Raw genomic sequence first — 24,425 nt, forward strand, 5'->3', positions numbered from 1 at the left:
TTGACCATGAGAAGTGGAATGTGAACTGAGCAATGGGGATCGGTCTTTGCACCACAGGAGTTCCCTTAAAAGGAGTATCACGCCAATTTGGAGTGTCAAGAATAGATCAGCTCAATAGTCTCCCATAAGAGAAAAGTTTAATATTAGAGTCTTAGGAAACCTATTGAGAGGTAGCCAGTGCCCAAAATGAATGTCTTTTTTTAACATTGCCTTTGGAATCCGATCCCCACCCCACCCCAAAACCAGCTAGAATACTAAGCACAAACAAGTAATTCTGTACTTCTACGATGAAGCCAGGACCTAATTGTTATATACACATAAAAAAAAATTAAAATAAAATCACAACACTGCAAGTCCTTTTAAAAAAAAGTTTTTATTGCTGATATTCAAATATTACAGTTTCACATTTTATTAAAAAAGTTCTAAGCTACTATTTCCAAGGACAGTAGCACCCAGGGAGGCCTGTGCAGTAATTGGGTTATCCAGACACAGAAGGAAGTCTCTAGTCTCTCAGACACTACAGCTGTGGCCGAGACGCCATCCAGTTCTTAAGGACTGTGATTCACGTGCAGTGCAGTATTGTTCCCCCCACCCCAGAATGCAGTATGGCGGAGGAAGGCCCAGGTTGACACATACGGATCAGAAGGCCCCATACAAATGCAACAACAAAAAAAAGTTTCCTAATGGTTTAAATAAAACATTTTTAAAAAGTTAAGGGGGAGCTAAACATACCAGAGCACCTAACCCCTGTAAGGAGCCTCTGTCCTAGCCGCTGGTTGTGCAGATGCTGGAGCACTATGAACTGCAGGATCAGATAAGGTTCATCCTTCCCTTCCAGGATGGAGCTGGGGGAGGCAAAGGGAAGGCGAGAGAAGCGCCACAAAAAGAGTGTTTTAGAGAGTAAGTGATCACTGGTCCCTAGGCTGTCTGAGGGACATCGCTGTCCTGGCCCCACTTTAAAAGTTTATACGCATTGAAAGAGCACGAGCCTTTTACCGCTTCACTTTGGGCATTAAAAGCCACACACCAAGAATTCCTTGGCCCTTTGAGCAGGATCTCCAGAAGCAGAAAGGAGCTGGCAAAGGCTTTAATAGAGAATCCGCCTCTGTTCCCTTTGAGATTTCATGACCTCCCTAGCATAACCAGGAGCCATTTAGGAAGGCCCGGGGTGTTTGATGCCATCAACGCCTACGCCCCTAGTGCCGCACTGGCGATAGCGTCACAGGAATCAGAGCACGAAGCAGCAGCATTCTTGCACCCCAGTGGGCTGCAATGCTAGATGGTCGCACCCCGCCTGTGAGCGAGTTCTCTTCTGGGGAGGCCGAGCGTTTTGCTGGTTTGCATCTCCCCGGATGACTAGAAGCAGACTCCATTAGGCATTTAAAGGCCTGCCTTGTTTGCATCCTGCCAGTTGCAAGCTACAGGCTATGCCCCCAAAGGCAAGAGCTGCCCCAGAGTTTTAAGAAGCCACCAACTCTCTTCTCTAGAATCAGGGGATTTGGTCCTTGCTCAGAAAAAGATTCATTTAAAAAAGTAGTTACAAAAATTGGTTATAGATACTGGAACGTTGCCGGCAACAGGGGTCTGTACACGAGCTGGCCCGCAAAGGCGGCCACATGGCCTGGCAGGGTGGGCCCAAGGTTCAGTAGCCCTCCTCTTCTTGGTAGTAGTGGTACCCGGGGGGGTCTGTGCTCTGGTCGTACACTGCGTTGGCCACGTCGCCGGCGTTGCCCTGGGGACAGTACTTGGGGTCATAGATCTGCCGGCCCAGGCCGAAGACCTGGCCGCTCTGATTGGCTCCCTGGTTGGAGCCCATCTGGAGGGACATGGAGGTGTTGTCGCACTTCTCGGTGCCCATTTTGGTGTCGTAGATGTGTCTCCTCGTGCCAGGCGCCGTCATGCCCACCTGAGAGACCAGATTATTGGTGGTAACAGTGGCAGCTAGAAACAACGATGGAGATTGGGCCCCCACCACATGAGGCGCTACAGGCACTTCACAGGACCCTGCCCAAACAGCTTATCGACCTAGACCGTGTGGGGATGCACAGCTCCCATTTCACAGGTGGGGAAATGGGCAAGGTCATGCAGGGAGTCTGTGGCAGGGCCGGGAACCCGCATCCAAGTCCCAATCCAGTGCCTTAAACACAAGGCCATCTCTGCTGCCGAGTCAGAGATGCACAGATTACATCAACTGGCGCCTCTTGGGCTTTCCAGGATTTAATCCAGCTTCCCGGTCAGGAATCAATGCCATCCTTAAACCCAGCTGTTCTGTGCTGAAGAGAACCCAGTCACTCAACTAGCCCCTTTAACCCCCCGAATCCCCGCTCCACATGGCTCACCAGGGTCCACGACTGCCTGCTTACCTGGCTGGCACACTTGTTGGTGCCCATCTGAAGACTGATGGTGGAATGGTCCATGGGGGGCAGGATCTGGTTTTTGGGATCGTAGAGGTGTCTCCTGGTGCCGTAGGCCGTCATGCCAGACTGGCTCGCACATTTGTTTGTGCCCATCTGCAGCAAGAGAGTTGCCCTGAGAATTAAGCTCCCAGCCCATCCCCGGTTTGCAGCAGCTTTCTTGCGTGATGGATTTCACATCTGTAGTGGTTTAATCAGAGCCAAGACGGTCCCAGGATAGGGAGCACCCTGGCCCCCGCATTCCCTGAGACGGCAACTTGCAAGGTCCAAACTTTTTTGGGGGGGAGGGGTAGGGGCAGGCGAGCTTACCTGAAGCCCGATGACACACTGGCCAGCCTTCATTTTTGCATCGTCAAAGTTCCTGTGTTGTTTCTCCGAGTACTTCACCCCGATGTCCACATCGCTTTGTATCCCCTTGGTCTTCGCCTGCAGCAGAAAAGGCGGCGGGGGGGTTAGAACCGCAGAGTTCTGTCCCTGCCTAGGAGAGGGCACTACAACAACATGACGTACATGCAACGTCATCGGTCAACACCCACAATCGACCACAGGAACTGCCGGACTCCATCAGCCCCCTGCTCCACCTAGCTCAGCAGCGCTACTCGCAGAGGTCATGCCTCAGAGGAAGGTGCAAGAAACTCTGCAATGGGCAGTTAAGCAACTTCCTTCCTTCCTCCCTCCCCCCAAAACCCATGGAGGTCTCATCCTAACCCCCCGGCCCCAGTAGCTAGAGCTTGGCTTCGGCCCCAATGCACAAGGTTTTATATGCCACATGGAGATGGCTGTTAGCTGACCCGCTTGGGTTGTTCATTCCCACCCCAGCACCTCTGACACGGCAGGAGGGATTGGGTAGTTCTCCATGCTATAGCTGCGAAGTGGGGATCTTCCGTCACCCATGGAAATGCAGCTGTTCATGGGGAGGGACGTGGCAGGTTTGTAAGTGGTGCAGACAGCGTGGGGCAGAGAGTAAGGAGTCCAGCATCCAAACTGTGCCGCGCGGGACACCGGCTGGTGTGAACTAGTGTAAATGGAGGCGTCTCTAACCAGAAGTCTTTAACGTGCTGTGAGGACTCCAGTACTCAGCCAGAGACCATGGGCCTCTTACAGGAACGGGTGGGGGAGGTTCTGGGGCCTGCAACATGCAAGAGGTCGGACGAGAGGCGGTGCTGTCCGGCCTTAACGTCTAGGAGTCAGCTGGGGAACGCTGCAGGCCAGACACCAGGGCTTTCTTCCTGTGCATGGAGGGAGCCTTCGGGGACTTCCTTGTGCAGCTCTTCAGAAGAGCAGTAATTTAAGGAGGCAAAACATAGTCACCCAAAGGGGAACGTGGGCAGGACACCAGGGCTAACACCCTCATCCTTGTGCGAGGAGCCAGGAGACCACACATGCCTGGGGCATCCCCAGGTGTTTCTCCTCAGGCGGCTACCCACTTACCTGCTGCTAGCTTCATCCATGCAGGGTATAACATCCAGTCTCCACAAGGCAACGCCTCTCCCTAGCCAGCCCAGCCCAGAAGGGCCCAGGCAAAGCAAGGAGCTCACATCTTGGAGACCTGGTGCCTCGCCTTCTGGGCACCAGGGGCTGGTCTGGGCCAAGATGGGTTGACAGCTCCAGCCCCCAGGTGATCAAGCAGCCGCTTCCCCTGCAGCCTCAGACAAGCCAGCCCCTGCTTTCGGCAGCTGAGGTGGACGGAGCCGATTCCTTCCCCCACGGAGCTTGCTGGAAAGGTTCCCAGCGGCAGCTGACTCCATGTGCTGGGGCGAGATCAGCTCTTCTCACCACCCACAAAACAAGGGGAGCCTCCCGTCAGCTTTGAAGCCAGGAAGCCGCAGCTCTATTGTCAGGACACCTAAGCACAACCACTTCTTTTGGCGTCACAGGGCTCGTGACCTCTCCCCGCTCAGCCATCTCCCACCCCTAAGCCACGGGAACTGGGTGGGATAGGAGAAGGAATGCAGGGTGCAGGTCTGCCCTGGCGGTGCCCCCAGCCTCTGGCTCTGTCTGCCCACCACACCAGAGGCATTCCAGGGCCCTGGGTGCCTTTCACCTGGTCAGCCCGGCAGGGTCACTCACCATGCCCGCCAAAGCCAGCAGGGACACCTGCACCTGGGTCATGTTCCCGGCCTCGAAGAAGTCGTTGGCTTCGAAGAGGTCGACGGGGTTCATGCCGTAGTTAGCCATGGCCTTGATGAAGTTGGAGAGGTTCTCCAGCTGGTGAGAAGAGAAGTGGATAAAGACACAATCCACAGCCCAACGGGGGCAAGAGAAGGGACCCGTGAGGCAGTGTTTGAGAAGCAGTGCCCACGGTGGCCAGTGCACGGCTAGTAGATCAGCCAGGCCACCTTTATGGTAAAGGGAGCAGCCTAGCACGTACCTGATGCCAGGGCTGAGACGAGCGGTTGATCTTCCTCACCGAGCCTGGCTTCAGCTTGTTCATCAGCCTGGAGAGAGAAAGCTAAGTGCTAAAGCCAACCACCCAGCGTGGAAGCACCTTTAAAACCACAGTGGAGTTGCTCAGGCATCTCTCAGGAGGTTCTTGTTAGGCTTCCCGTCAAAGAGAAGGAAGTGCACAAAGCTAAGCGGTGAACAAAAGAAATAAGAATCCCTAGCTTTTGTGCAGAGCTTGGCATCGGGAGTTCACAAAGCGTTTACACAAGGGGAGGGGGGGGGGGTCATTATCCCGATTTCACAGAAGGGGAAATGGAGGCAGAGAGAACTGACTTGTCCATGGTCACCCAGCAGGTCAGCAGCAGAGCCGGGAATGGAATCCAGGCCGCCTCACTCCCAGCCTCTTGCTCTACCCACTAGGACACACTGCCTCAGGCTTGGTCTACAACACACACACATTGGCGTAGCCATGTCAGTCAGGAGTTGGAGAAAGAGCCCCCCCCCAGCGATAGTGACAAAACCCGAGCACAGACACCGACAGAAGCAAACACGGTTTGCTTGGGGAGGGAATATTCCTACCCCAGCAGAACTCCTACTGGCGTACAGTGCATCTACACTTGTGAGCTCTGCCGGCACAGCGATGCGGACGCTGGCTCTGTAACGTAGTTGATGCAATATTAAAAACCCAAGTCTCTAGAAGATCTAGGCTAGCCACACTATTTATTATGGAGGTAGCTGGGAGTCCCTGTCATGGGCCGTTGTTCCAGGCACTGGTAACATGCCGAACACAGGACCACATTAGTTCAGCGTTAAGATTTAAACTCACACTTAAGGAAGCACAGAGTTGTGGTCCCAACAGCAGCTCCCGACCATGCCCGTCCTTGTGTCAGAAAGCTAGGGTGACCAGATAGCAAGTGTGAAAAATCAAGGCTGGGGGGGAGGGGGGAATGGCACCTATATAAGAAAGAGCCCTAAATATCAGGACAGTCCCTATAAATTGGGAGATCTGGTCACCCTACAGAAAGCCTGGACTTGAACACTGCAGCTTTATAACTTGGCAAGCTCCCAGCCAGCTAGCGGGTGGCACCCCATGGCCCTGGGAAGGTAATCTCCACCGCACCCTAAACATTTGGGATTGCCCCTAGTGGGAACATCGTGACGTGCCCGACCTCTCGGTCCCCTGGCCAGACGTCAGCCCCCGCTTCACCTGCATAGCGCAGTAGCATTACAGCCACTGTGAGATGCCCAGCCCCGTATTTCCTGGCATGTGTGGTTAGAGTCTAACACAACATCCTGGTGAAGTGGTTTCTCCCCGTAGTTGGAGCAGCCGCCAGTTGCAGCAACAAGATTGAGATCCTTGTAACAAACAGATTCCACCCACCCCAATCACAGAACCAAGACAGAGTCATTAGAAGGCGTCAGCAGTAAAGGGATAATAAGCCATTCTCCCCTCTGGCACCCCATCTGCTAACCAACAAAGCCCACTTCAGGAGAAGCCCTGAAGCAAACAGAGTCTCTCTCATCACAGGCGCCGGGAATGGCCAAGCTCTGCTGTGTTTCTTTGCAGAGGCAGATCCAAGCCCTGGAACGTTCCCAGCTTTCAGAAGCTTTCCTGGAATCAGACCCTCCTCTCCTGCTGTTTGCAGCTGCCCAGACTATTATTAATATCCAGGATTGCTTCAGAGATCCTTGGAGACGCCAGAAGAGGGTAAAGCATTCATTATTCATGACACTGGGCCTCCAGCACGCTGAGTTGCCAGCGTGTACTTAGGGCTACTCTAGATGTGACCCTGTTCCCCACATGGCCCCACTATCCAGGCTGGGGGCTCCAGTGCTCCTCTAGGCTTCCCTTTAATTAGCCCCCAGAGCCCGCTGGTACTTCTGCTGGGCGACCTCTCACAGCCAGGAGCAGAGCCTCAGCCATCGCATTCGCCAGCAGATCACAGACCACAAGTGGTAGCCTGGGTCTCATCCAGCTGATGCCTCTGCCCAGAGGCCAGCCAACGTGTCTGCATCCTAGGCCGAGCCTGGGAGTCCAGCTCCAAGCTCAGGTCTTTCGCAGAGACATCGCAGGCTGTCACTGAGCCGGGATTCAACTGGTGCTTTGCGCACGGGCATCATTTGCAGTGGGGGCAAAAGACGCTGTTCACCTCCCAGGCTTTTCACAGCTCTGGGCGCTCCATTACACCTTCCACTTCCCGCCCGCCCTGGCGCTGCAGGCTAGAGCTGGTTGTACTGGCTCCTATGTGCTGACACGACTTTGCGGCCCCTCACGTTTTTCCTGAAGTGACACCTCTGGCTTTAAGCCTCCAAGCCCATCTGCAGCTCCTGCTGGGGCCCTGTGATACGGGGACAGGTGCAGCCAGCCAGAGGGAAGGAAATGGAGCTCTGCCCCTGGACAGCAGGGAGAGGGGAGCAGTCCAAGCCAGCAGCTCCAGCTCAGAGACAGCAACCAGACCCCCCAGTGCAGACCCAGGATCACCCCCCCCAGCTCCCTGGCAGACTCACTCGCAGAGGATCACGCCGTCCCGCAGCCCCATCTGGAAATCGGGGCCGATCTGCCTCCCGGTGATGTTCTCGATCCATATCCTCAGCTCGGCTTCCTTCTGGGCATCGTACTTCTGGGCAAGCTGGGAGGAGACGGGAGAACGGAAGAGTCAGGCGGCTCCTCACTGGGTCAGCCACCACCCACTGCCCCCCACCCCGTTGCCCACTTCCTGCTCGGCTCAGCCACACGGCTGCGCTCCCTTTGGCTGCGCCTGTTGGATCTACGGAGCAAGCAGCCCATTTCAGGACCAGCAGCTAGGACACACGACCCTGGGAACTGGGGGGGTGTGTGTCAGAAAACAAGTCAGACCCTAGGACCAGAGATCTCGAGTGGGTCCAGGCCACATCGGCAGCTGGCTTCCTCCCCCACCAAGCCTTCCCCCCCCAGCTGAGCGGAGCAGGGCAAGCCGCAGCCCTCAGGCAGGAATGAGAGACGTTTCCCCCTGGAAGGAAGGCAGCACCAGCCAGCCCCCAGTTCATCTCCCCCATCGCCCCGCTCTCCGCTGCTCTGCCAATGCACCCCGATCTCCAGCAGCAATGAAGAGTGGGGGCTGCCTTCCTGCTAGATGAACCTTGGGCACCCCCACCTGCTCACTCAACCCCTTCGCCGCTGAAGGCCACCTGCACCAGAGATGTTCCTCGAAGGAGGGAGGGATGCCAGGGGTACAGGGTAACTGCAGGACTAGAATGCTGGGCTGGGGAGGGAGGGGGGGGACAGCGTTTTGACCTTTGAAAGTCAACAGCTAATCAAAGCAGCACGTGACGAAAATCGGGACAGCTGGTGTGGTGCCTGGACCTACAACCTTCTGAGCAGGGTCCCCCCCCACGACTCCAGACCGACCACCTGTTCCGGGTTCAGATCACAAGCTAAGCCACGTTCAGGGGCTTCCTGTCTGGGACGAGGGTGCCTCATCTTCCCAGATGAATGCTGGGCAAGATGAAAGGGGACAGGACAGTACCAGGGCCATGGGGCCAGAGACAAATGTGTAACTCCCCCATGGAAAGGGGGCGGGTAGCAGACAGGTAGCTAATGCAGCCCTCAGAACAGGCTATGGTAGCCCCACGTTGCACCCCTGCTTCGGTGGTCCTCCAGTCTGCTCCCCTGCACAGCCCATATAATCAGGGTCTGCCCCCGCCTTGCCCCCTCCCGCCCAGATTCTGCCACAACTCCTTTGTGCCCAGGGCTGGGCTAGTGGCAGTGCAGAATCAACGCCTTGGCGCCGTCCTACGTGTGCACCAACGGGAAGCTGCACACCACGCTCCTCAGCCTGGCACCAGCACCCCACCCCACCGGCGAGTAGCAGGTCACCTCGACCCCACAGCCCCTTCGCAGCAGCCTCGCCAGCACACAGGGGCTGTAGGGAAGCTGTGAGCTGGGCTCTGGGGACGCACCGTCCCTCTACCCCACTGTGCTAGCAGCAGGTCCCCCTCACAGACCAGCAGCTGCACGTGGAGGGGGTTCCAGTGGCCACGCTAAGGCACTGTTGATGCAAAGGCTTGTCAGGACACAGCCGCCCAGAGGGAGCCGGGGGGGGGGGGGGGGGACGGAGAGCCTTAACGGTGGGGAAAGAAACACCCACAAGTCAGCACCAGCCTCCATTGTCCAAGCATTTTACAGACAGACCCCACAGCCAGCCAGTGCGCGGACACCAGCCACGCCGGAGAAGGGAGGGCCCAGCAGCAGGAAGGGGCTGCCTGGATCTTTGGTCAGCTCCTGCGTTTCGAGGTGCAGGAAAACCGGACAAACAGCAGCTCAGCAATGAGGAGACCAGCAGCCACTGCCGCAGCTTACGAGTCCCGGCAGCCCCTCAGCAGCCGGCCAGGGGCAGGCCCAGTTGATGCCCAGCATTTATTGGGTTGGGGAGTTAAAGAACTTCCTTGTTTGCAGGTTTGGAGATACCAGGAAGGGGCTGGTTTTTAGTCAAAGCTCCTCAAGCGCGGAGCCCGAAAGCCCCATCAGCACGAGAGCAAACCCAGCAAAGCCGGCTCTGGGCCAGCTCCCACTGGCAGGGTTTGGGTCGGGCATGATGCCACCACGTCACTCTCTGCCCCGCTTCGCTGCCGGAGGAGAAGTGGTGCAGCCTTGGACAGCGGGGTCGTTAGAGATCACCTGTCCCTTGAGCAGGGGGGAGGTTCCACTTCCCCTGCCCAAACCCCAGGCTGGCTGGGTGCCGTCCATCTCCCCAAATCCCCTGCTGCACTTATGGGCTTGCCCCTCCCCCCCCCGTCTCAGGGATGCCAGGACAGACCCCTGCAGCACCCCCAGGCAAAGCAGGCAATTAAAAAAAAAAAAAAAAAAAAAAACCTGAGCGATCATTGCAAGACAGTAGAAGTGAGAAGTAGGAGGCCTTGCGGTTAAGACACTGGGTTGCCGACATGCTTGACATCCTGTGTGAGCCAGCACAATTGAGAGCAACTCACCACTTGTCTGTCTAGATGCATCTGACTCTCTTAAGGGGGCAAATCAAGCAGTGGCACTTCAGCCCTTTCTTTGGTGCAGCAGAAGCCTGGAAAAGGGCTTTTTTAAACACAAAACTCGTTTGCCAGCTTGTTTTATTTTAACAGTAGGAATTCAGCTCTGGTCTCTTCAGACAGAACGGCTGGAGAACTAGCCCAGAGACAGAGAAGGAAAGAAGCCACTGGCGTGGGCAGGCAGTTTTTTAATTCCTGTTGATCTTTAATGCTCGTTTAGCTGCATCCACTGGGGAGCAGGGAGCTCTTCGTTAAAGACTTGATCCCTTTGATTCAAGGCAAGCGGCGCAGCCCACACCGGATTCTCCCGGCAAGACCAGACTTCATTCGTAAGCAAGAGATCAGGCAAGGTGACAGGTTTGTAAACAGGGAACTTGTCAGGCCTGTCTGAAGCAGCACGGAGAGTGTCCGAGTGTGATCTGCCCCCTTGCACAGGGAGCTGTGGGTTAAGATCACCCCCTCCCCCACCAGCATGCGAGGCAGCCCAGCTGCATCCACCTGCCATGGACACAGATCCAGAGTCTCCTACAGTCTCGCAATCCTCATCCGCTTCTGCCCCGCCCACATCAACAAGGCATCCGGCAGCAAAACCTGAGCCGCAGATCCAGGGTGTCATATGCTAGGGGGCAAGTGAGGTAGCTGCCCTGCTACATCTTGGTTTGCCCCCAGTTTTCATTAGTCTATCTGCCAATCCCCCGACTCTGCAGGCTACTTATCGCATGTTCAGCTTGGCTCTCCCCCGCAGAATCTTTCCAGAAGTGTCACCCTTGTAACAGGCAAAGCAGGGACTTGGTGCTCCGGCAGGGAAGCTAATGGGAAGCTGGGCAGGACTCTGCCCCCTTCACCCAAGTCCTGGCTCGCCCCCACCCGTTAAGGCGCACGAGCCCAGGAAGAGTTACTCAGGGACAAGTCACACAAGAGGGAGGGGCAGGATTGATTCATGCCCCCATCAGCTTTGCTCAGGGGTCCACACTCAGACCTGAGACAGTGACTCAGGACGCCTGGGTTCTATAGCCAGCACTGGGAGGGGAGCGGAGTTTAGCAGTGACAGCCTGACACCCCCAGCCCATCTCTAAACACCTGCCTCCCAGGGGAGGGAAAGCCCTTGGGATCTTCCAAGGGGAGTGCTGGAACCAGCCAGGGCAAGGCTCGTGAAACAGGCCTCAGCGCTGCAGCCCAAACCGCTGCCCTTGGGGTCAGGCCCAGGCCTCCTCTCCCTGCAGCCCCTGAAATGCCTCTCAGCAGATTCCTTGGTCACCGCGAATATGCCAAGAATGCAAGCGCCTCCTTTAAATCAAGACCAGCTGTCCAGGCTGCAGGGCTCTTCACTGCCAATCAGCGGACAGGAAGAGAAGGAGATAGCAGGTCCCCCCTGCTGGAGAGAGGAGAGCTGCCAGCTCATCAGACGCGGCTCCCAGCTGCTGTTAAACAGCCTCTGCTAAGGGCTGTGCCCAATAGCAGCTGTCAGAGGCAGGTGCTAGAAAAGCTGCTGGCTGCTTCCAAAGCGATGTTTAAGCCTATGTACCTATATACCATCAGGCAGGAAGAGGGCTGCTTGTTAGTAGAGGGCTAAACACAACGACCCTCCACTTAATGGAGTCATTAAACCTAGAACCTTTGGCACTAGAAACATGGGCCTCTGCAGCTAAGGGTGCCGCTCTATTAGATGGCAGCAGTAGTAGGTTCTTATCTTTTTAGATGAACCAGCCACTAGCAGGTATGTGACACTTAGCTAGCGTGTTACATTAGATACCGAGAACGCCAGTCAGTTCCCTGAGACTGCAGGGTCAAATCCTAACAAGAGCAACTCGTTCCAGCTGCCCAGCCCCTGAGCAATGGCTGCTGAATGCACCGCTGGGACACGCTCCGCTCTGGTTTCACAACAGCTTTCTTCATTCCCTTTTGCAACCGGGGAAAAAGGTGACTGGGCTGTGAGGGGGAAGAGGCGAGCAGCAATTCTCCCTGTTGACAGCAGCAGTGCAAGGGGAGGGCACTGGCTCACCACATACAAGCTGGGACTCAGCACTGGGGATCCTAGCCACTCAGCCACACCCCTGCACCCTTCCTTCCCATCCCAGCCCTTGGTGCAGCTACTCCATTCTGCATGCCACATTCACACCCAAACCCCCTCAAGATCCAGAGCCTCACACTGGTCTGTACAGGAGACCTCGTCTGATGAAGGAATCTGAACACCTTGGCTTTGTTTCACCGGGGCCCAGCCCAGGGCAAATCAGACCAGGATGACATAACAGGATCTGCCTGGAATCCTTCTCAGACAGCATGCCACTGTGGACAGCGCCCAGCACCAGAGCACCAGAGCTTCAGGGGGAGGGGCAGCCCCACAGTGGAAGGAAGTTACTTGGGGAAAGTTGCTTCCTAAGCCTCATCAGTCAGCGTTTGGTCTGTGCCCTGAAGCACGAAGGTTTAAATAACCCAGAATGAAGCCACTTATCCTCCCCGGTGTGACTGTGTGCGCACACATGGCAAACGAGAACATCTAATCCTTGCTTCAGTTCAGGGACTGCACTGCTCTGGGTCTCATCTACCAGGTGCATGGGCAGCAACAACTGTTTATTTCCTTGTGCCCCACACACCCTACCCACACCCCCACAGAGCTTCCTGGGGCAGAGACTCTTATGTTTGCTCTTTTATCGGGCATTAGCCTCTCCTTTCCCCACTGACCCGTCAAAAGCATCCACAATTCCAGGAGATGACAGACAGAAAGGAGGAGAACCTGTCCAACCCCGTGATCACAGAATACAAAACAAGCTGCGCTGATGATTTGGACAGTCCCCTCTGAAGACCAGACTGGTGTTAAAGCCCCTAGGAATTAACAACCCTGCCCAGCTAGAGAGAAAGCTTCCCAGGGACAGGGAAAAACATGAAGCGTTTCCCCTCTCACACCAACATCATCACCTCCCCAAGTAGGTTTTGCACCAGCTCCACGTCCAGGGGGACTTGTTCATATTTTTGGGGGGAGGAGAAAAAACAAATCAGCATTCTGCAGTTAAATGCTGCAAAGTCTGGAGTCTCCTTCCTAGACTCAGCTGTGAATCTGGTTCAGTGATAGATTAACCAAGTGAGCGAGGGAGGGGTTTGTTTGTGGGTTTTTTTGGTGGGGGGAGGGGGAACAGATAAGCCAACCCCAAAAGCAAATTCCATGGATACCATTCTCCAAGGACTCAGAGAAGTTGCACTGATTTAACGAGATAAAAAAATAAATAAACCAATCACGGGTGCAAGTCCCTACTGCAGAACCACTGCGTGTGCACCAACTCCCCCCAGCATGTCGCTTGCTGAACTTAACTGAGCAAGGATCAAACAGGTTCAAGTGCATCTACATTCAAGGGGTTGCACCACAGACTTCGGTCTCCTTAAACCAATGCAACTTCTCAGCTTCGGCAAGGCCCAGACGCTGCTGCAGCATCTGGAGAGAAACATGCAACTTCCCCCCTCCCCCCAAGTTGAGCCCCAGCCCTTCCCCACTGGTCTATAGATCACTGGAGTCTCCCTCCCCCTCCCCGCCCCCAGGGGTGACTGCACAGAATGGCTGTTATGCACCATCAGACTGGCTTCACTTTTCTGTTTCTTCAACAGGGGAAGGTGTGTATGGCAAATACCCCTTTCCACTGGCTTCTGGAGTTCCCTTTAGAGCATCATCCCCTTAAGCAACCCAGACCAGGAACCACTTGTCCCTTGGGCTGCACTAGACACAGGGCTCAGTTTAAATTGGGTTGAAGCCAGCATGTGTTTGTGATCACTCTTCCTGGTTAGGGCAGAGCCTTATGGTGGGTTCTCTTCCCTCTCCTGGTGCTCCACAGACGCTGCAGACGACAGTCCTGCTTTTCTGGTGGCTATTACACAGGTCAAAGTGCTGATCACAAGGTTAAGTGCCCGCTCCATGCCGGCCTGTCCCATTGGCTATAAAAATCACTCTGTCGTGTTTAGAGAGGACAGTAAAATGTTACTAGCGGCACACCCACAACGTGCCTACAGTTGTAGGTTACTTAAGCATTCAGCCCTGGTATTGCTGCCACCTTGTGCAATAAAAGCTCAGGATTGGGCCATAAGCTTTTGCTAGAGGCGTTTAGAGCAGAGACACTGGAGGGCTGCAGAGAGGAGGCGGCAGTTGTGGACACAGCACCTATAATGCAGCTCTGACTGGGATCTCTGGCACGACTGTATTACAGATCTATAGCCAGGGAGGCTGGACAGAGGAATCTGCTCCCAGACCCAGCCCTCGGCAATGCCACATTAGCAATTTGAGCAAGCCAGGCCCAGAAGATGGGAGCAAAGAAAAACATACCACAGTGCGGCTGCAGTGGGAGCCGACGGAGCAGGGAAAGATTCCAATCCCTTTCCAGAGGGTGCCACAAGTGACAGACTCAATCTGCAGCAGAGTTCAGAAGTTCACACCTTCGCAGAAGGCAGCTCTCAGTGGCTGCCGGATACTGGAGGTTGGAATGAAATCTGACTCTCCACAGCTTCATGGATGGGGCGCGCTAGTTTTGTGGGTTAGCCACAGAGCAATCTAAGCCTGGCAGGAACCGGTCTGGATGACACAGCCGGCAGCCTGTCTACACACACACACCAGTGGGAACCTTTCCTGAAGTCCCCGTGAACAAGTCCCCCGTGGCTAGGCTAGAAGGCAGGAGCAGCAGCACTGCAGTGGCTCACTGCGAAGGTCACTGCTGCATGTTTTATGTGCCAGCAACTCCCCTTCCGCCAGAGAGCAGTTTAGAAGTTGCATCCACAGCTTGTATTTTATTACAGCAGCACTTCTGAACCTCGGTCCAGGACCCCAGGCAGTAGCACTGTGCAGATAAGACCCTCCCTGCCACAGGCAGACGACAGTGTAGGCAAGATGGACAGAAAGACAACTGCAGCGCAAGGATAATGTTTCCAAGCCTGCCATATTCCTGCCCCTTTTAAGAACAGAGTCGGCTCTCACACATTCCCTCACCCCTGCCAGCCATTGATCTCCCAATGCTGCACACACATTTCATTTAGATGAAAGGAGGTGGCCCGGTCTCATCCCCCATTTTACAGAAGAGGGGCATGGGGCTGACACCAGCCCAAAGCGCCACCCTGGGTCAGTGTCACAGCGAGGAACAGAACCCATGCACTCCTGCACTCAGATCTGTGCTCTCACCACTAGTCCATATTCCCTTCTTTGGCTGTTTAACTTGGGGAAGGGGCAAAACCTTATCCAGCACGAAGTTATTTTGTAGGGTACGGCCACCCAAAACACGTCTGCAAGTTGCAGGTAGCAGAGATGGGCCCTAGAGACTTAGTTTATTACGCTGGTGTTTAGGCCAGTTGTGTTTCTCAGGAATTAGAGAACACACTGGCAAACAGCCTAGCTAGCGCACTACTACAATGGCAATTTGACCTCCGAGTCAGGTGTAAGAAAATCTGTTGGACAAAACAGAGTAAGGTGCAATAATAATAATTAAAAAACAAAAACAAAAAAACCCTTTCCCTGGAACACACCCAGTATTTTTTATTTTAATTACACACAACACAAGCCAGCCAATCTTTAAATTACAGGTTTAAGGTTTAGGATTACAGGAGTTGGTTAACATGAATAGCCAAGAAGCTGCCCCATACATTCTAAACCGGCTGCTTTGGCCCCACACCCTACCATGGGAGGAGTTGCTACTATAGAAAGATGAAAGCTTTTCTGTCAAACCTCAGCTCTCAGCTGACCCGGCACTTGTGTTCTGCCCACCTGCACCCCCTCTCTTCTCAGAGGCTTCAATCAGTGCCTGCCCGTCTCCCAACAGAAGGCAGGATTTAACCACCGGTACCCAAAATCTGGAGGCAACCCTTGTTACCCAGGGCTAGCCACATCCCAGCCAGCTACAGAGCCAGCTGGCACCACCCTCGGTTCAGGCCCAGAAAGGTAGCTCTTATAGCAAGGCAGGGGGGGACTTTTACAAAAAAGTGAGAGAGAGTTTGCACTGCAGGATTGCCCTGCAGCCTTCAGAAGCCAAACTCTGCAGCTCCGGAGCAGTGACAGAGAAGCCGAATACCGAACTGACAGAAACAAAAGTGAAAGCGAGGGGGTTTCAAAATGCAAGAGGGGCTCAGTGGGGAAGGGGCGATGTGCAGATGGTAGCAGTGACACGGACCGCAGGTCACAGCTGGGTCACAAGATGCTGGGGCAGCTGCCCAGCACTCGGCTATTCGGCTCAGTAACTGGGCCCCTGGGCAGAGGGCCTCAGGCTGGCTGCGGGAATGGAAGCCGATGCCCCCCGTCTACAGGGCTGCAGCCGGAGGGGAGGCGGCTACGCCCAGCGGCTCCCCCCCCCCACACCCCATCCAGCTACCTTTGCAGACCGGGCATTCCCCCCCCAGGACCTCGGGGCGCCCGGATGCAGAGACACATTTGCTTCGCCTTTGTCCATCCAGCCCCAGACACACTTTACAGCCCCCACGAACAAAGCCAGGCGGGGCTGATTGTTGGGGGGGGGAAGGGGAGGACGGAGACACCAAGAGCGTGTGAACCGCGCCGGGACGCCAGACACACGCGCTCGGAAGGTCCCAAAGCGCCGGGAGAAACAGCGGCCAGGGAGAGCCGGTCACCGGTCCCGGGACGAGGAGGGGCAGGGACCCCCCCCCCCCGGGGGGGGGGGGGGGGGCGAGCTCCATCCCCCGAGGCTGCGGAGGGGCGCACAGCTGGGCAGCTGCCAGCCAGGGCTGGGTACGGGCGGACGGAGGAGGAGGCGGGTCCGATTTCCCCAGGGCCAGCAGCTGGGACCGAGCCGAGCCAGGAGCGGCCCCGCTCGGCGAGTTTGCAAGGAGACCCTCCGCCCATCCCAGCCCCAGCCCCGGCCCCGCAGAGCCGCCGGCCTTACCCGGCTCTTGACCTCCGCAGACAAGCCGTAGGACGGGCCCTTGTTGAACTGCGAGCCGCTCATGCTGGGTGCGGGGTGCGAGTCTCCGTCCCGCTCCGCTCCGCTCTCCCGCCGGCCCGGCCTCGGGAGGTTTTGGCCGCGCCGGGCACCGCCTCCTGCCGCTGATTGGCCGCGAGTTAAAATACCCTTATAAGGGCAGGAACGCTCCGAATTCCTGCAGGATGGGAGTTTCCTTTGTGTGCTCCCCCCCCCCCCGTGACCCCCTGGGTCAGAGCTGGGCGCCCCCCCTGCCGGCACCGGTTCAATGGCAGGAAGCGTTATCAGCCCGGGGATGAGCTGCTGAAGGGCGAGAGATGGAGCCCGCCCCATTCACCCAACTCCCAGGGATGGGGTTCCCCACTGGGTTGATCCCCCCCCCCCCCACTCACACACACCCCCTGCTTCACAAACCAGCCACCCAGCCCTGACACACCACTCCCCCAGACACCCTCCCCGTCGCACGCCACCCCCCACCCCAAAGTACTGACCCACAACCCACCCATCTCTCTGGGCACACCAAATGCTCCACACACACACACACACACACACACCTAGAAACAAACACCCCCCACCTACACACTCAGACACACACCCATCCCGGAGCACAACCATCCTCTGACACACCCTCCACACACGTGCACTCACAAGCCCTTCTGTCAGATGCGCAGCTCAGGTGCCACTCCCAGACACCTGGGCCTCCACAGAAAAACATAAGACCGGCCAGGCTGGGTCAGACCAATGGTCCATCTAGCCCAGTATCCTGTCATCCGACAGTGGCCAATGCCAGGTGCTTCAGAGGGCATGAACAGAACAGGTAATCATCACATGATCCTTCCCATCGGCCATTCCCAGCCTCTGGCAAACAGCAATCCCTGCCTATGCTGGCTAATAGCCATTGATGGACCTGTCCTCCATGAACTATCTAGTTCTTTTTTGAACCCTGTTATGGTCTTGGCCTTCACAACATCCTCTGGCAAGGAGTTCCACAGGTTGACAGTGCGTGGCGTGAAGAAATACTTCCTTTGTTCATTTTAAACCTGCTGCCCATTAATTTCATTTGGTGACCCCTCGTTCTTGTGTTATGAAAAGGAGTAAATAACACTTCATTTACTTTCTCCACACCAATCACGATTTTACAGACCTCTAACACATACCCCCTTTAGCTGCGTCTTTTCAAAGACGAAAAGTCCCAGTCTTATTAATCTTTCCTCAGATGCAAACTTTTCTATACCCCTCATCATTTTACTTGCCCTTTTCTGTGCCTTTTCCAATTCCAATGTCTCTTTTTTGAGATCAGTTGACCAGATCTGCACGCAATGTTCCAGATGTGGGCATGCCATGGATTTATAAAGAGGCAATATGATATTTTCTGTCTTATTATCTACAACCCCTTCAAACACAGAATGGCCCCTCCCACCAGCCCTCCGGTGAACACACAATCCCCTGCCCCCTCCCTCACACACACTATGGGGCTGGGCATGCTGCAGTGATAGAGGCTGCTTTCACCTTCTTTCTCCGCCCATATTGTGGGGGTTGAGGGTCCGACTCCTGAGTTCATCCAGGATCCCAGTAGCCCAAGCTGTGGACAGGGTATGTGCCCCAGGATGCTGATTGCTTTCCCAGCCTTCCCTCGCATAGCAGGACAGTGAGATCATTAGGGTTAGACGCTTTTTAGGGCAGGGCGGGGTGAGGCTTCCTTCTGCTACCATCACGGCTGGGCAGGCTGGGCAGAAAGTTGCTTCCAATGGCAGGAAAAGGCTCCTCCTGGAAGCTGGGGATGTCGGCTGCATCCCACCAAACAAGCCTTATTATCCTTTCTCCACTGTGCCCCCCCTTTGTGCTGGACAAACACAATGCCAGCCCCCAGCAGCCCCGTTTTAATTAGGTCCCCCCACACATGCCCCATTTATGTGTCACTTCCCCAGGCTTGCTACAGATCTGCCTTCCCAGGAGAAACTGGGTGTCACCCAGGGGTGTATTAAGGAGTGCATCATAATGAGGGCACACGGCAGAGCCGTCTGGCAGAACAATGTGGGTGGGTGGATAGGCGGCACCATTTCCCAACAAATCTGATCTTACCACTGAGACACTCACCATAGCCTTACCCTAGCTACCTAGCTCACCAACCCAACAGGATGGTACCTGGATCCGAATAGGGAGGGTGGCTCTGGGGGGAACAGAAATCTGAAACTTCATACAAAAGCTTTTTGGAGGGGGGAGGAAGAGGAGGGGAAAAGAATCAGCTTTTGCCAACTTTCCCCCCAGATTTCTGCCTAGACCATTTGGCAACCTCCTGCCAGCTCTGCGGGGACATAATACAACCCAGTTTATCAGTAAACAGATTAGTGAATCCAGGCAAACACAAGGGTGAGAAGATGTAGGTTACAATGTACCACACAGGCAGCTCATCTGGATTGTTGGGCAAGGGATGAATTTCAGTTCATAAACCCGTTCGGTTCATAAACCCGTTATGGGAACTAAGACCGGCTGCAGCATCTGATTGCTTTATGAGATGCATTAGGGATCATCATAAACCAGGGATAAGCGAGATATCTCCAGAAAGACTCTGAAGACAATCAGAGTGTGGCATCTGGATCTAATGGAGTGAGCACAGGACTGGGAGCAAGGAGGCAGGGGGCACACATCTCCCTAACACTCAGAAATCTTCATGGTTATTTCAGAAAGCAAGATAATGCTTCCTTCTCCGATGTCAGGATTCTCCCTGCAATTATCTGTGTTTTCTCTGCTCCCCATGCACATGGCCCTGCCTATGCTGAACTTTTTTGCACTGGTGCAAACCTTTGTATAGAACCAGTATGCCAGTGTAAACCGTGACAGCTACACCATACCACAGCGAGTCATGGTTTACACGAGCGCAGTGTGTCTACATTAGGGAGCTGCATTGGTGAAGCTATAACAAGGAAAAAACTCCAGGGTTAGATTCTTAGCTGGTATAAATCAATGCAGCCTCACTGACTTCTCTGAATCCATGCTGATTTACACTGGCTAATAATCTGGTCCCACTAAGTTCAATGGAAGGGCACTGATTTACACCAGCTGGGGATCTGGCTCAAAAAGCAGACATGGCATGTGCTGTGATTCCTTATTCAAAGGCCAATGGTTTTAATAATATTCATCAGCGTAAGATTACATTTTTAGTTCGGAGAAATTTCTACATGCGATTGAATTCTAGAACAATTTATATTAGCAAGTAATTATTTTCTAATGAATTATTCCAATAGGGAACTGGACTCTGACCGGCTATACATGACAAACTGCTTCTTGGGTCAACCCAAGTGAGCCATCCTAGCAGCCCCCCGATAGTTGTGGAGGAGCTGGGATGTGTAATTCCCTGACTCGAGGCTGAATTTCTCAGCAATACGTTGCCACTTGAAACACCCCCACCCCACTTCTATTCCATTCTGTGTAAGTCCTTTTACTGCAGCATCTGACGCCTTCCAGTGGTGCCCGGAGCAACAGGACTAATATCTGCATGTGTCTCTTCTCTCATCCTCTTCTGTGGCACTTCTAGTTTGCAAACGAGGTTTGAATAAGGAAGTGACTGTTGACTAGCTTTATGTGACCAAATGCTTGTAGGGTCACCCCAGTTGACACACACTGATCTCTTTCAGACTGTTCTGAAGGAACAGGGACACATTACTCCCTGATGGGATGGTTTATTCCTAATTATCGTGCTGGCATATGGCTGGGGCCGGTTTTGTTCAACATCTTCATTAATGATCTGGAGGATGGGCTGGATTGCACCCTCAGCAAGTGTGCAGATGACACTAAGCTGGGGGAGTGGTAGATACACTGGAAGGCAGGGACAGGATACAGAGTGACCTAGACAAATTGGAGGATTGGGCCAAAAGAAATCTGAGGAGGTTCAACAAGGACAAGTGCAGAGTCCTGCACTTAGAATGGACGAATGCCGTGCACAGCTACAGACTGGAGACCGACGAGCTAGGCAGCAGTTCTGCAGAAAAGGACCAGGGGGTTACAGTGGATAAGAAGCTGGATCTGAGTCAGCAGTGTGCCCTGGTTGCCAAGAAAGCTAATAGCCTATTGGGCTGCATTAGTAGGTGCATTGCCAGCAGATCGAGGGAAGTGATTATTCCCCTCTATTCGGCATTGGTGTGTCCAGTTTTGGGCCCCCCACTACAAAAAGGATGTAGACAAGTTGGAGAGAGTCCAGCGGAGAGCAACAGAAATGATTAGGGGGCTGGAGCACAAGACTTATGAGGTGAGGCTGAGGGAATTAGGCTTGTTTAGTCTGCAGAAAAGAAGAATGAGGGGGGATTTGATAGCAGCCTTTAACCACCTGAAAGGGGGTTCCAGGGAGGATGGAGCTAGGCTGTTCTCAGTGGTGGCAGATGACAGAACAAGGAGCAATAGTCTTAAGTTGCAGTGGGGGAGGTCTAGGGTGGATAGTAGGAAAAAGTTTTTCCCTAGGAGGGTGGTGAAGCACTGGAATGGGTTACCTAGGGAGGTGGTGGAATCTCCATTTTTAGAGGTTTTTAAGCTGCAGCTTGACAAAGCCCTGGCCGGGATGGTTTAGCTGAGGTTAGTCCTGCTTTGAGCAAGGGGTTGGACTAGATACCTCCTGAGGTCCCTGCCAACTCTAATATTCTATGGTTCTATGATTCTATGTCACCTCCCCACCCCCTTCCATTTTGCAAATGGCACTTGACGAGGACACAGCTGTAAATGACAAATACTTCTTGGGCTGTAAGTGACATGCTCCTGCAACCATCGGTCTCTTCTGACGGAGTTGGGACGCGTCACTCCCTAGCTCAAAGCTTTTCGTTTTGAAAAGTTGTGGCCCATGTCATCAGCCTCTTTCCCCTTCAGCCTCACATCAAGGAACAGGAACAGCAAACGGGGTAGTTTCAGAGGGTGAAGCACCCAAGAGTCCTAAAAGAACTGGCCAAGGAGTGCCCCAGCCCGCCATTGTTTATTTGTAATAAATCTTGGAATGCCAGGGAAATTCCAGAAGCCTGCAAGGGCGCTAATGTTGTACCAATATTCAAAAAGGGCAAGCGGGATGACTTGGGTAATTGTTGTTATAAAAATTCAATCACATTTATTATGGTGACGTTTCTAAAAAAATCACCTTACATTCAGTGCTTAATTTGTAATTAAAGAGTTGCTGGGGCTCAAGCAATTTTACATTCATAATTGATGCAGCAAGCCCAGAGGTACCAGGGCTATGAACTGCCAAGCCTAGAGGGACTGGGGCTCAGTCCTGGCAAGACCTGGAACAAATTAAGCACTGCTTACATTGATGAAATATTATTTAGTCTTTGAATGTTGTCAGGGCCCAAAACAGCCAGGCCCAGCTGCTGACGGGCTCCCCGACTAACCTGGCCACTAGGCAAGAAGCAAGTTTACCTGCACTGGCCTTGGAACTGAGAGTACCCACATCCTTTGGCTGGCTGCTGGTAAACAGTCCTGCTTATAAGCCTGGCACCCAGAACAGATCAGTGGCTGCTCAATGAGTACCATGCCTGCCGCTGTACTTGCTCTGCTCCCATTCTGCTCTGGCTCCAGCCCCTGTGCCACTCTGGCTTCTGATTTCTGGATTCAGTCCTCTGGTTTCCCTTCTGGTTCTGGCATTCGGCTTCTGTCCCTCTGGTACTGATCTGCAGCTCATTCCTGGACTTTGTGCACCCTGGACCTAGCACTAACTGGTAGGCCAAACTGTCATTTTAACCACTAAGCCTGACCACCAATGGCCCGGTTGGCTACAGATTTGGAACTGGGAACTAGGAACAAGGAGCCAAGTTCAACCCAGTGGCTGAGTGGGAATATGTATTCTGTGTTCCCAGGGGAAGCAAACACCACTGCTAGAAAGAACCCAGACTCTTCCCCTCTGCCCTCGGGAAATTCCAAATGACATTGTGATTTACATGCAGGGATACAAACAAATCCACCCAGACCCAAGGCGGGCCCAGACCCACTTCTTGTGATACACACACAGTCCCATGTGGGACCCAGGCTCTCAGCCTCCCTGGAACAATAATTTGGGACCTGATCCAGCAATCTGATTACAGGACTGCCCTCAGCGGGAAGTCTAGTCTGTTTCAAAGAGGGTTGACAGCAATCTCATGTTCTACGCCTGCCCTTGGCCTCCCCTGCCAATTTCAGGAGGTTTCACAACCACATTTTATTTATTTTGTTAATAACATTTCCAGTGTCGCCCCCTTCACAGTATTTAGTGTTGGATTTAAAAAAGAAAAGCTCCGGCTGCCGGAGTTCAGTGATTACACGACAGTCTCAGCTTTCATCAGAAAAGAAAGGGAAAAAAGAGTCAGTTTCTAGCCCTCCTGTTTATGGAGAAAAGCTTGAAAATGTGTCTGCTAAAATGCAATACTGGGCCTTTACTCATGCTTCCACTGGACTCAGTGGGAGAAGCCAGGATCTATGGATCCCAGAGGAACATAAGTGGGCACTGACTCTCTTCAGCCAGTGAGCTTGGGTGACCCAGTCTGAGACACCTTCCGCTTGGTTTTCAGAGGTGCTGAGCTACTGTAACTCCAGGAACACCCAGGGCTATCGGTTCCAGAGCTCAGCAAACGGGGGGCTGAGCTGCCTTACAAGTAGGGCTGTAACTAGGGGTGGCGAGTACTTGAAAAATCCAGCCCTCAGCTCTTTTGTACGTCTGGCACCAGGGGCTCAATACCTCTGACAATATCAAGGCCTGGGAAGTCTCAAACCGGACTCCCTCAAAAGTAAGGAAGTCTCAGTTGAGTCAGCTTTTGAAAAGGTTGGTGTTTCATCTTCCAGGGGGCGGGAGGGGTGCAGAGGGAAGGAAGGAAGGATTGGATTGCTGCTCTCCAGCTTCTGCCAGCTTCCCTCTGTGCCGGCACCATGAAGCCAAGCCCCTGGCACTTGGTTATAGAAATAACAATGAATTCAAATAATGAATTACCAGAAAGTTGCACATTTCGTATCCAAGAGCAGCTCCAAACATGCCCCAAGGGCAGGGGCGCTTGGATGCAGGAGTTCATTGATGTCTCTGGAGAGAACCCGAGTCACTTGTAGTTATGTCCCCCGAGACTACTAGTTACTCAATATTTACTGAGTCCCTCTTCCCCTAGGCGCCTCAGCTGCACTTGGCTCTCTGCCGCCAGAGTTGAGTAAGGGCATAGAACAGAATCTGAGCCCGGGAGTCCATGACTTTGAGTCCTTCTCTTCTTTACAGTTCAACCCATTATTATTTAGGATGTGTACTGCAGGAGCACCTGGGAGCCCCAGTCACGGAGCACAATCCCCTTGTGCTAGATGCTGTACAGACGCAGAACAAAAAGACGCTCCCTCCTGCTCTGCTCTAGCTAGGGAGATTTGTTCTTCCCTGCTAATTCCAGGTCTTTGAAAGGACCGAGCTGCCAGTGTTGAACAGTGGGAGGCAGAGCGAGATGTGGAGAGGAAGGCTGGCCTTGGGGTTACAGCGGGGACCAGAACTCAGGGGACATGGATCCTAGTCCTGGCTATGTCCCTGATTTGCTTGCGAGCCGGGGCAAGTCACGGATCACTGTGTATCAGCTTCCCCAACTGTAAAATGGGGATTATCCACCTATTTAGAGATTTATATGGCCCCGGTCATCTCGGGAGGTAGGGAAGTGTGAGGGGTCTCTCCCTAGGGAGAGAGGAAGACTGGGAGGCGGGTGGGAAGCCACGGAGAACCCCTCGTTGAGAGCAGCATCAC

At 53.9% G+C, this 24,425-nt stretch overlaps 1 protein-coding gene across 1 annotated transcript; it reads right to left on the reverse strand.

Moving 5' to 3' along the window:
• Window positions 1–354: 354 nt before the first annotated feature.
• On the reverse strand, window positions 355–16,769 carry CNN2 (calponin 2). The gene is made up of 7 exons (XM_067559098.1): window positions 16,679–16,769; window positions 7,308–7,429; window positions 4,786–4,852; window positions 4,485–4,622; window positions 2,724–2,840; window positions 2,364–2,510; window positions 355–1,906 (listed from the first exon to the last, which is right to left on the reverse strand). Exons 1-7 carry the CDS (start codon window positions 16,739–16,741, stop codon window positions 1,643–1,645), a joined length of 918 nt encoding a protein of 305 aa, XP_067415199.1. The 5' UTR covers window positions 16,742–16,769; the 3' UTR covers window positions 355–1,642.
• Window positions 16,770–24,425: the final 7,656 nt, after the last annotated feature.

This window comes from Emydura macquarii, unplaced genomic scaffold, assembly GCF_026122565.2.
Source record: "Emydura macquarii macquarii isolate MOO-44397 ecotype Brisbane River unplaced genomic scaffold, CSIRO-AGI_Emac_v2 contig_306, whole genome shotgun sequence".
Lineage (NCBI taxonomy): Eukaryota > Metazoa > Chordata > Testudines > Chelidae > Emydura > Emydura macquarii.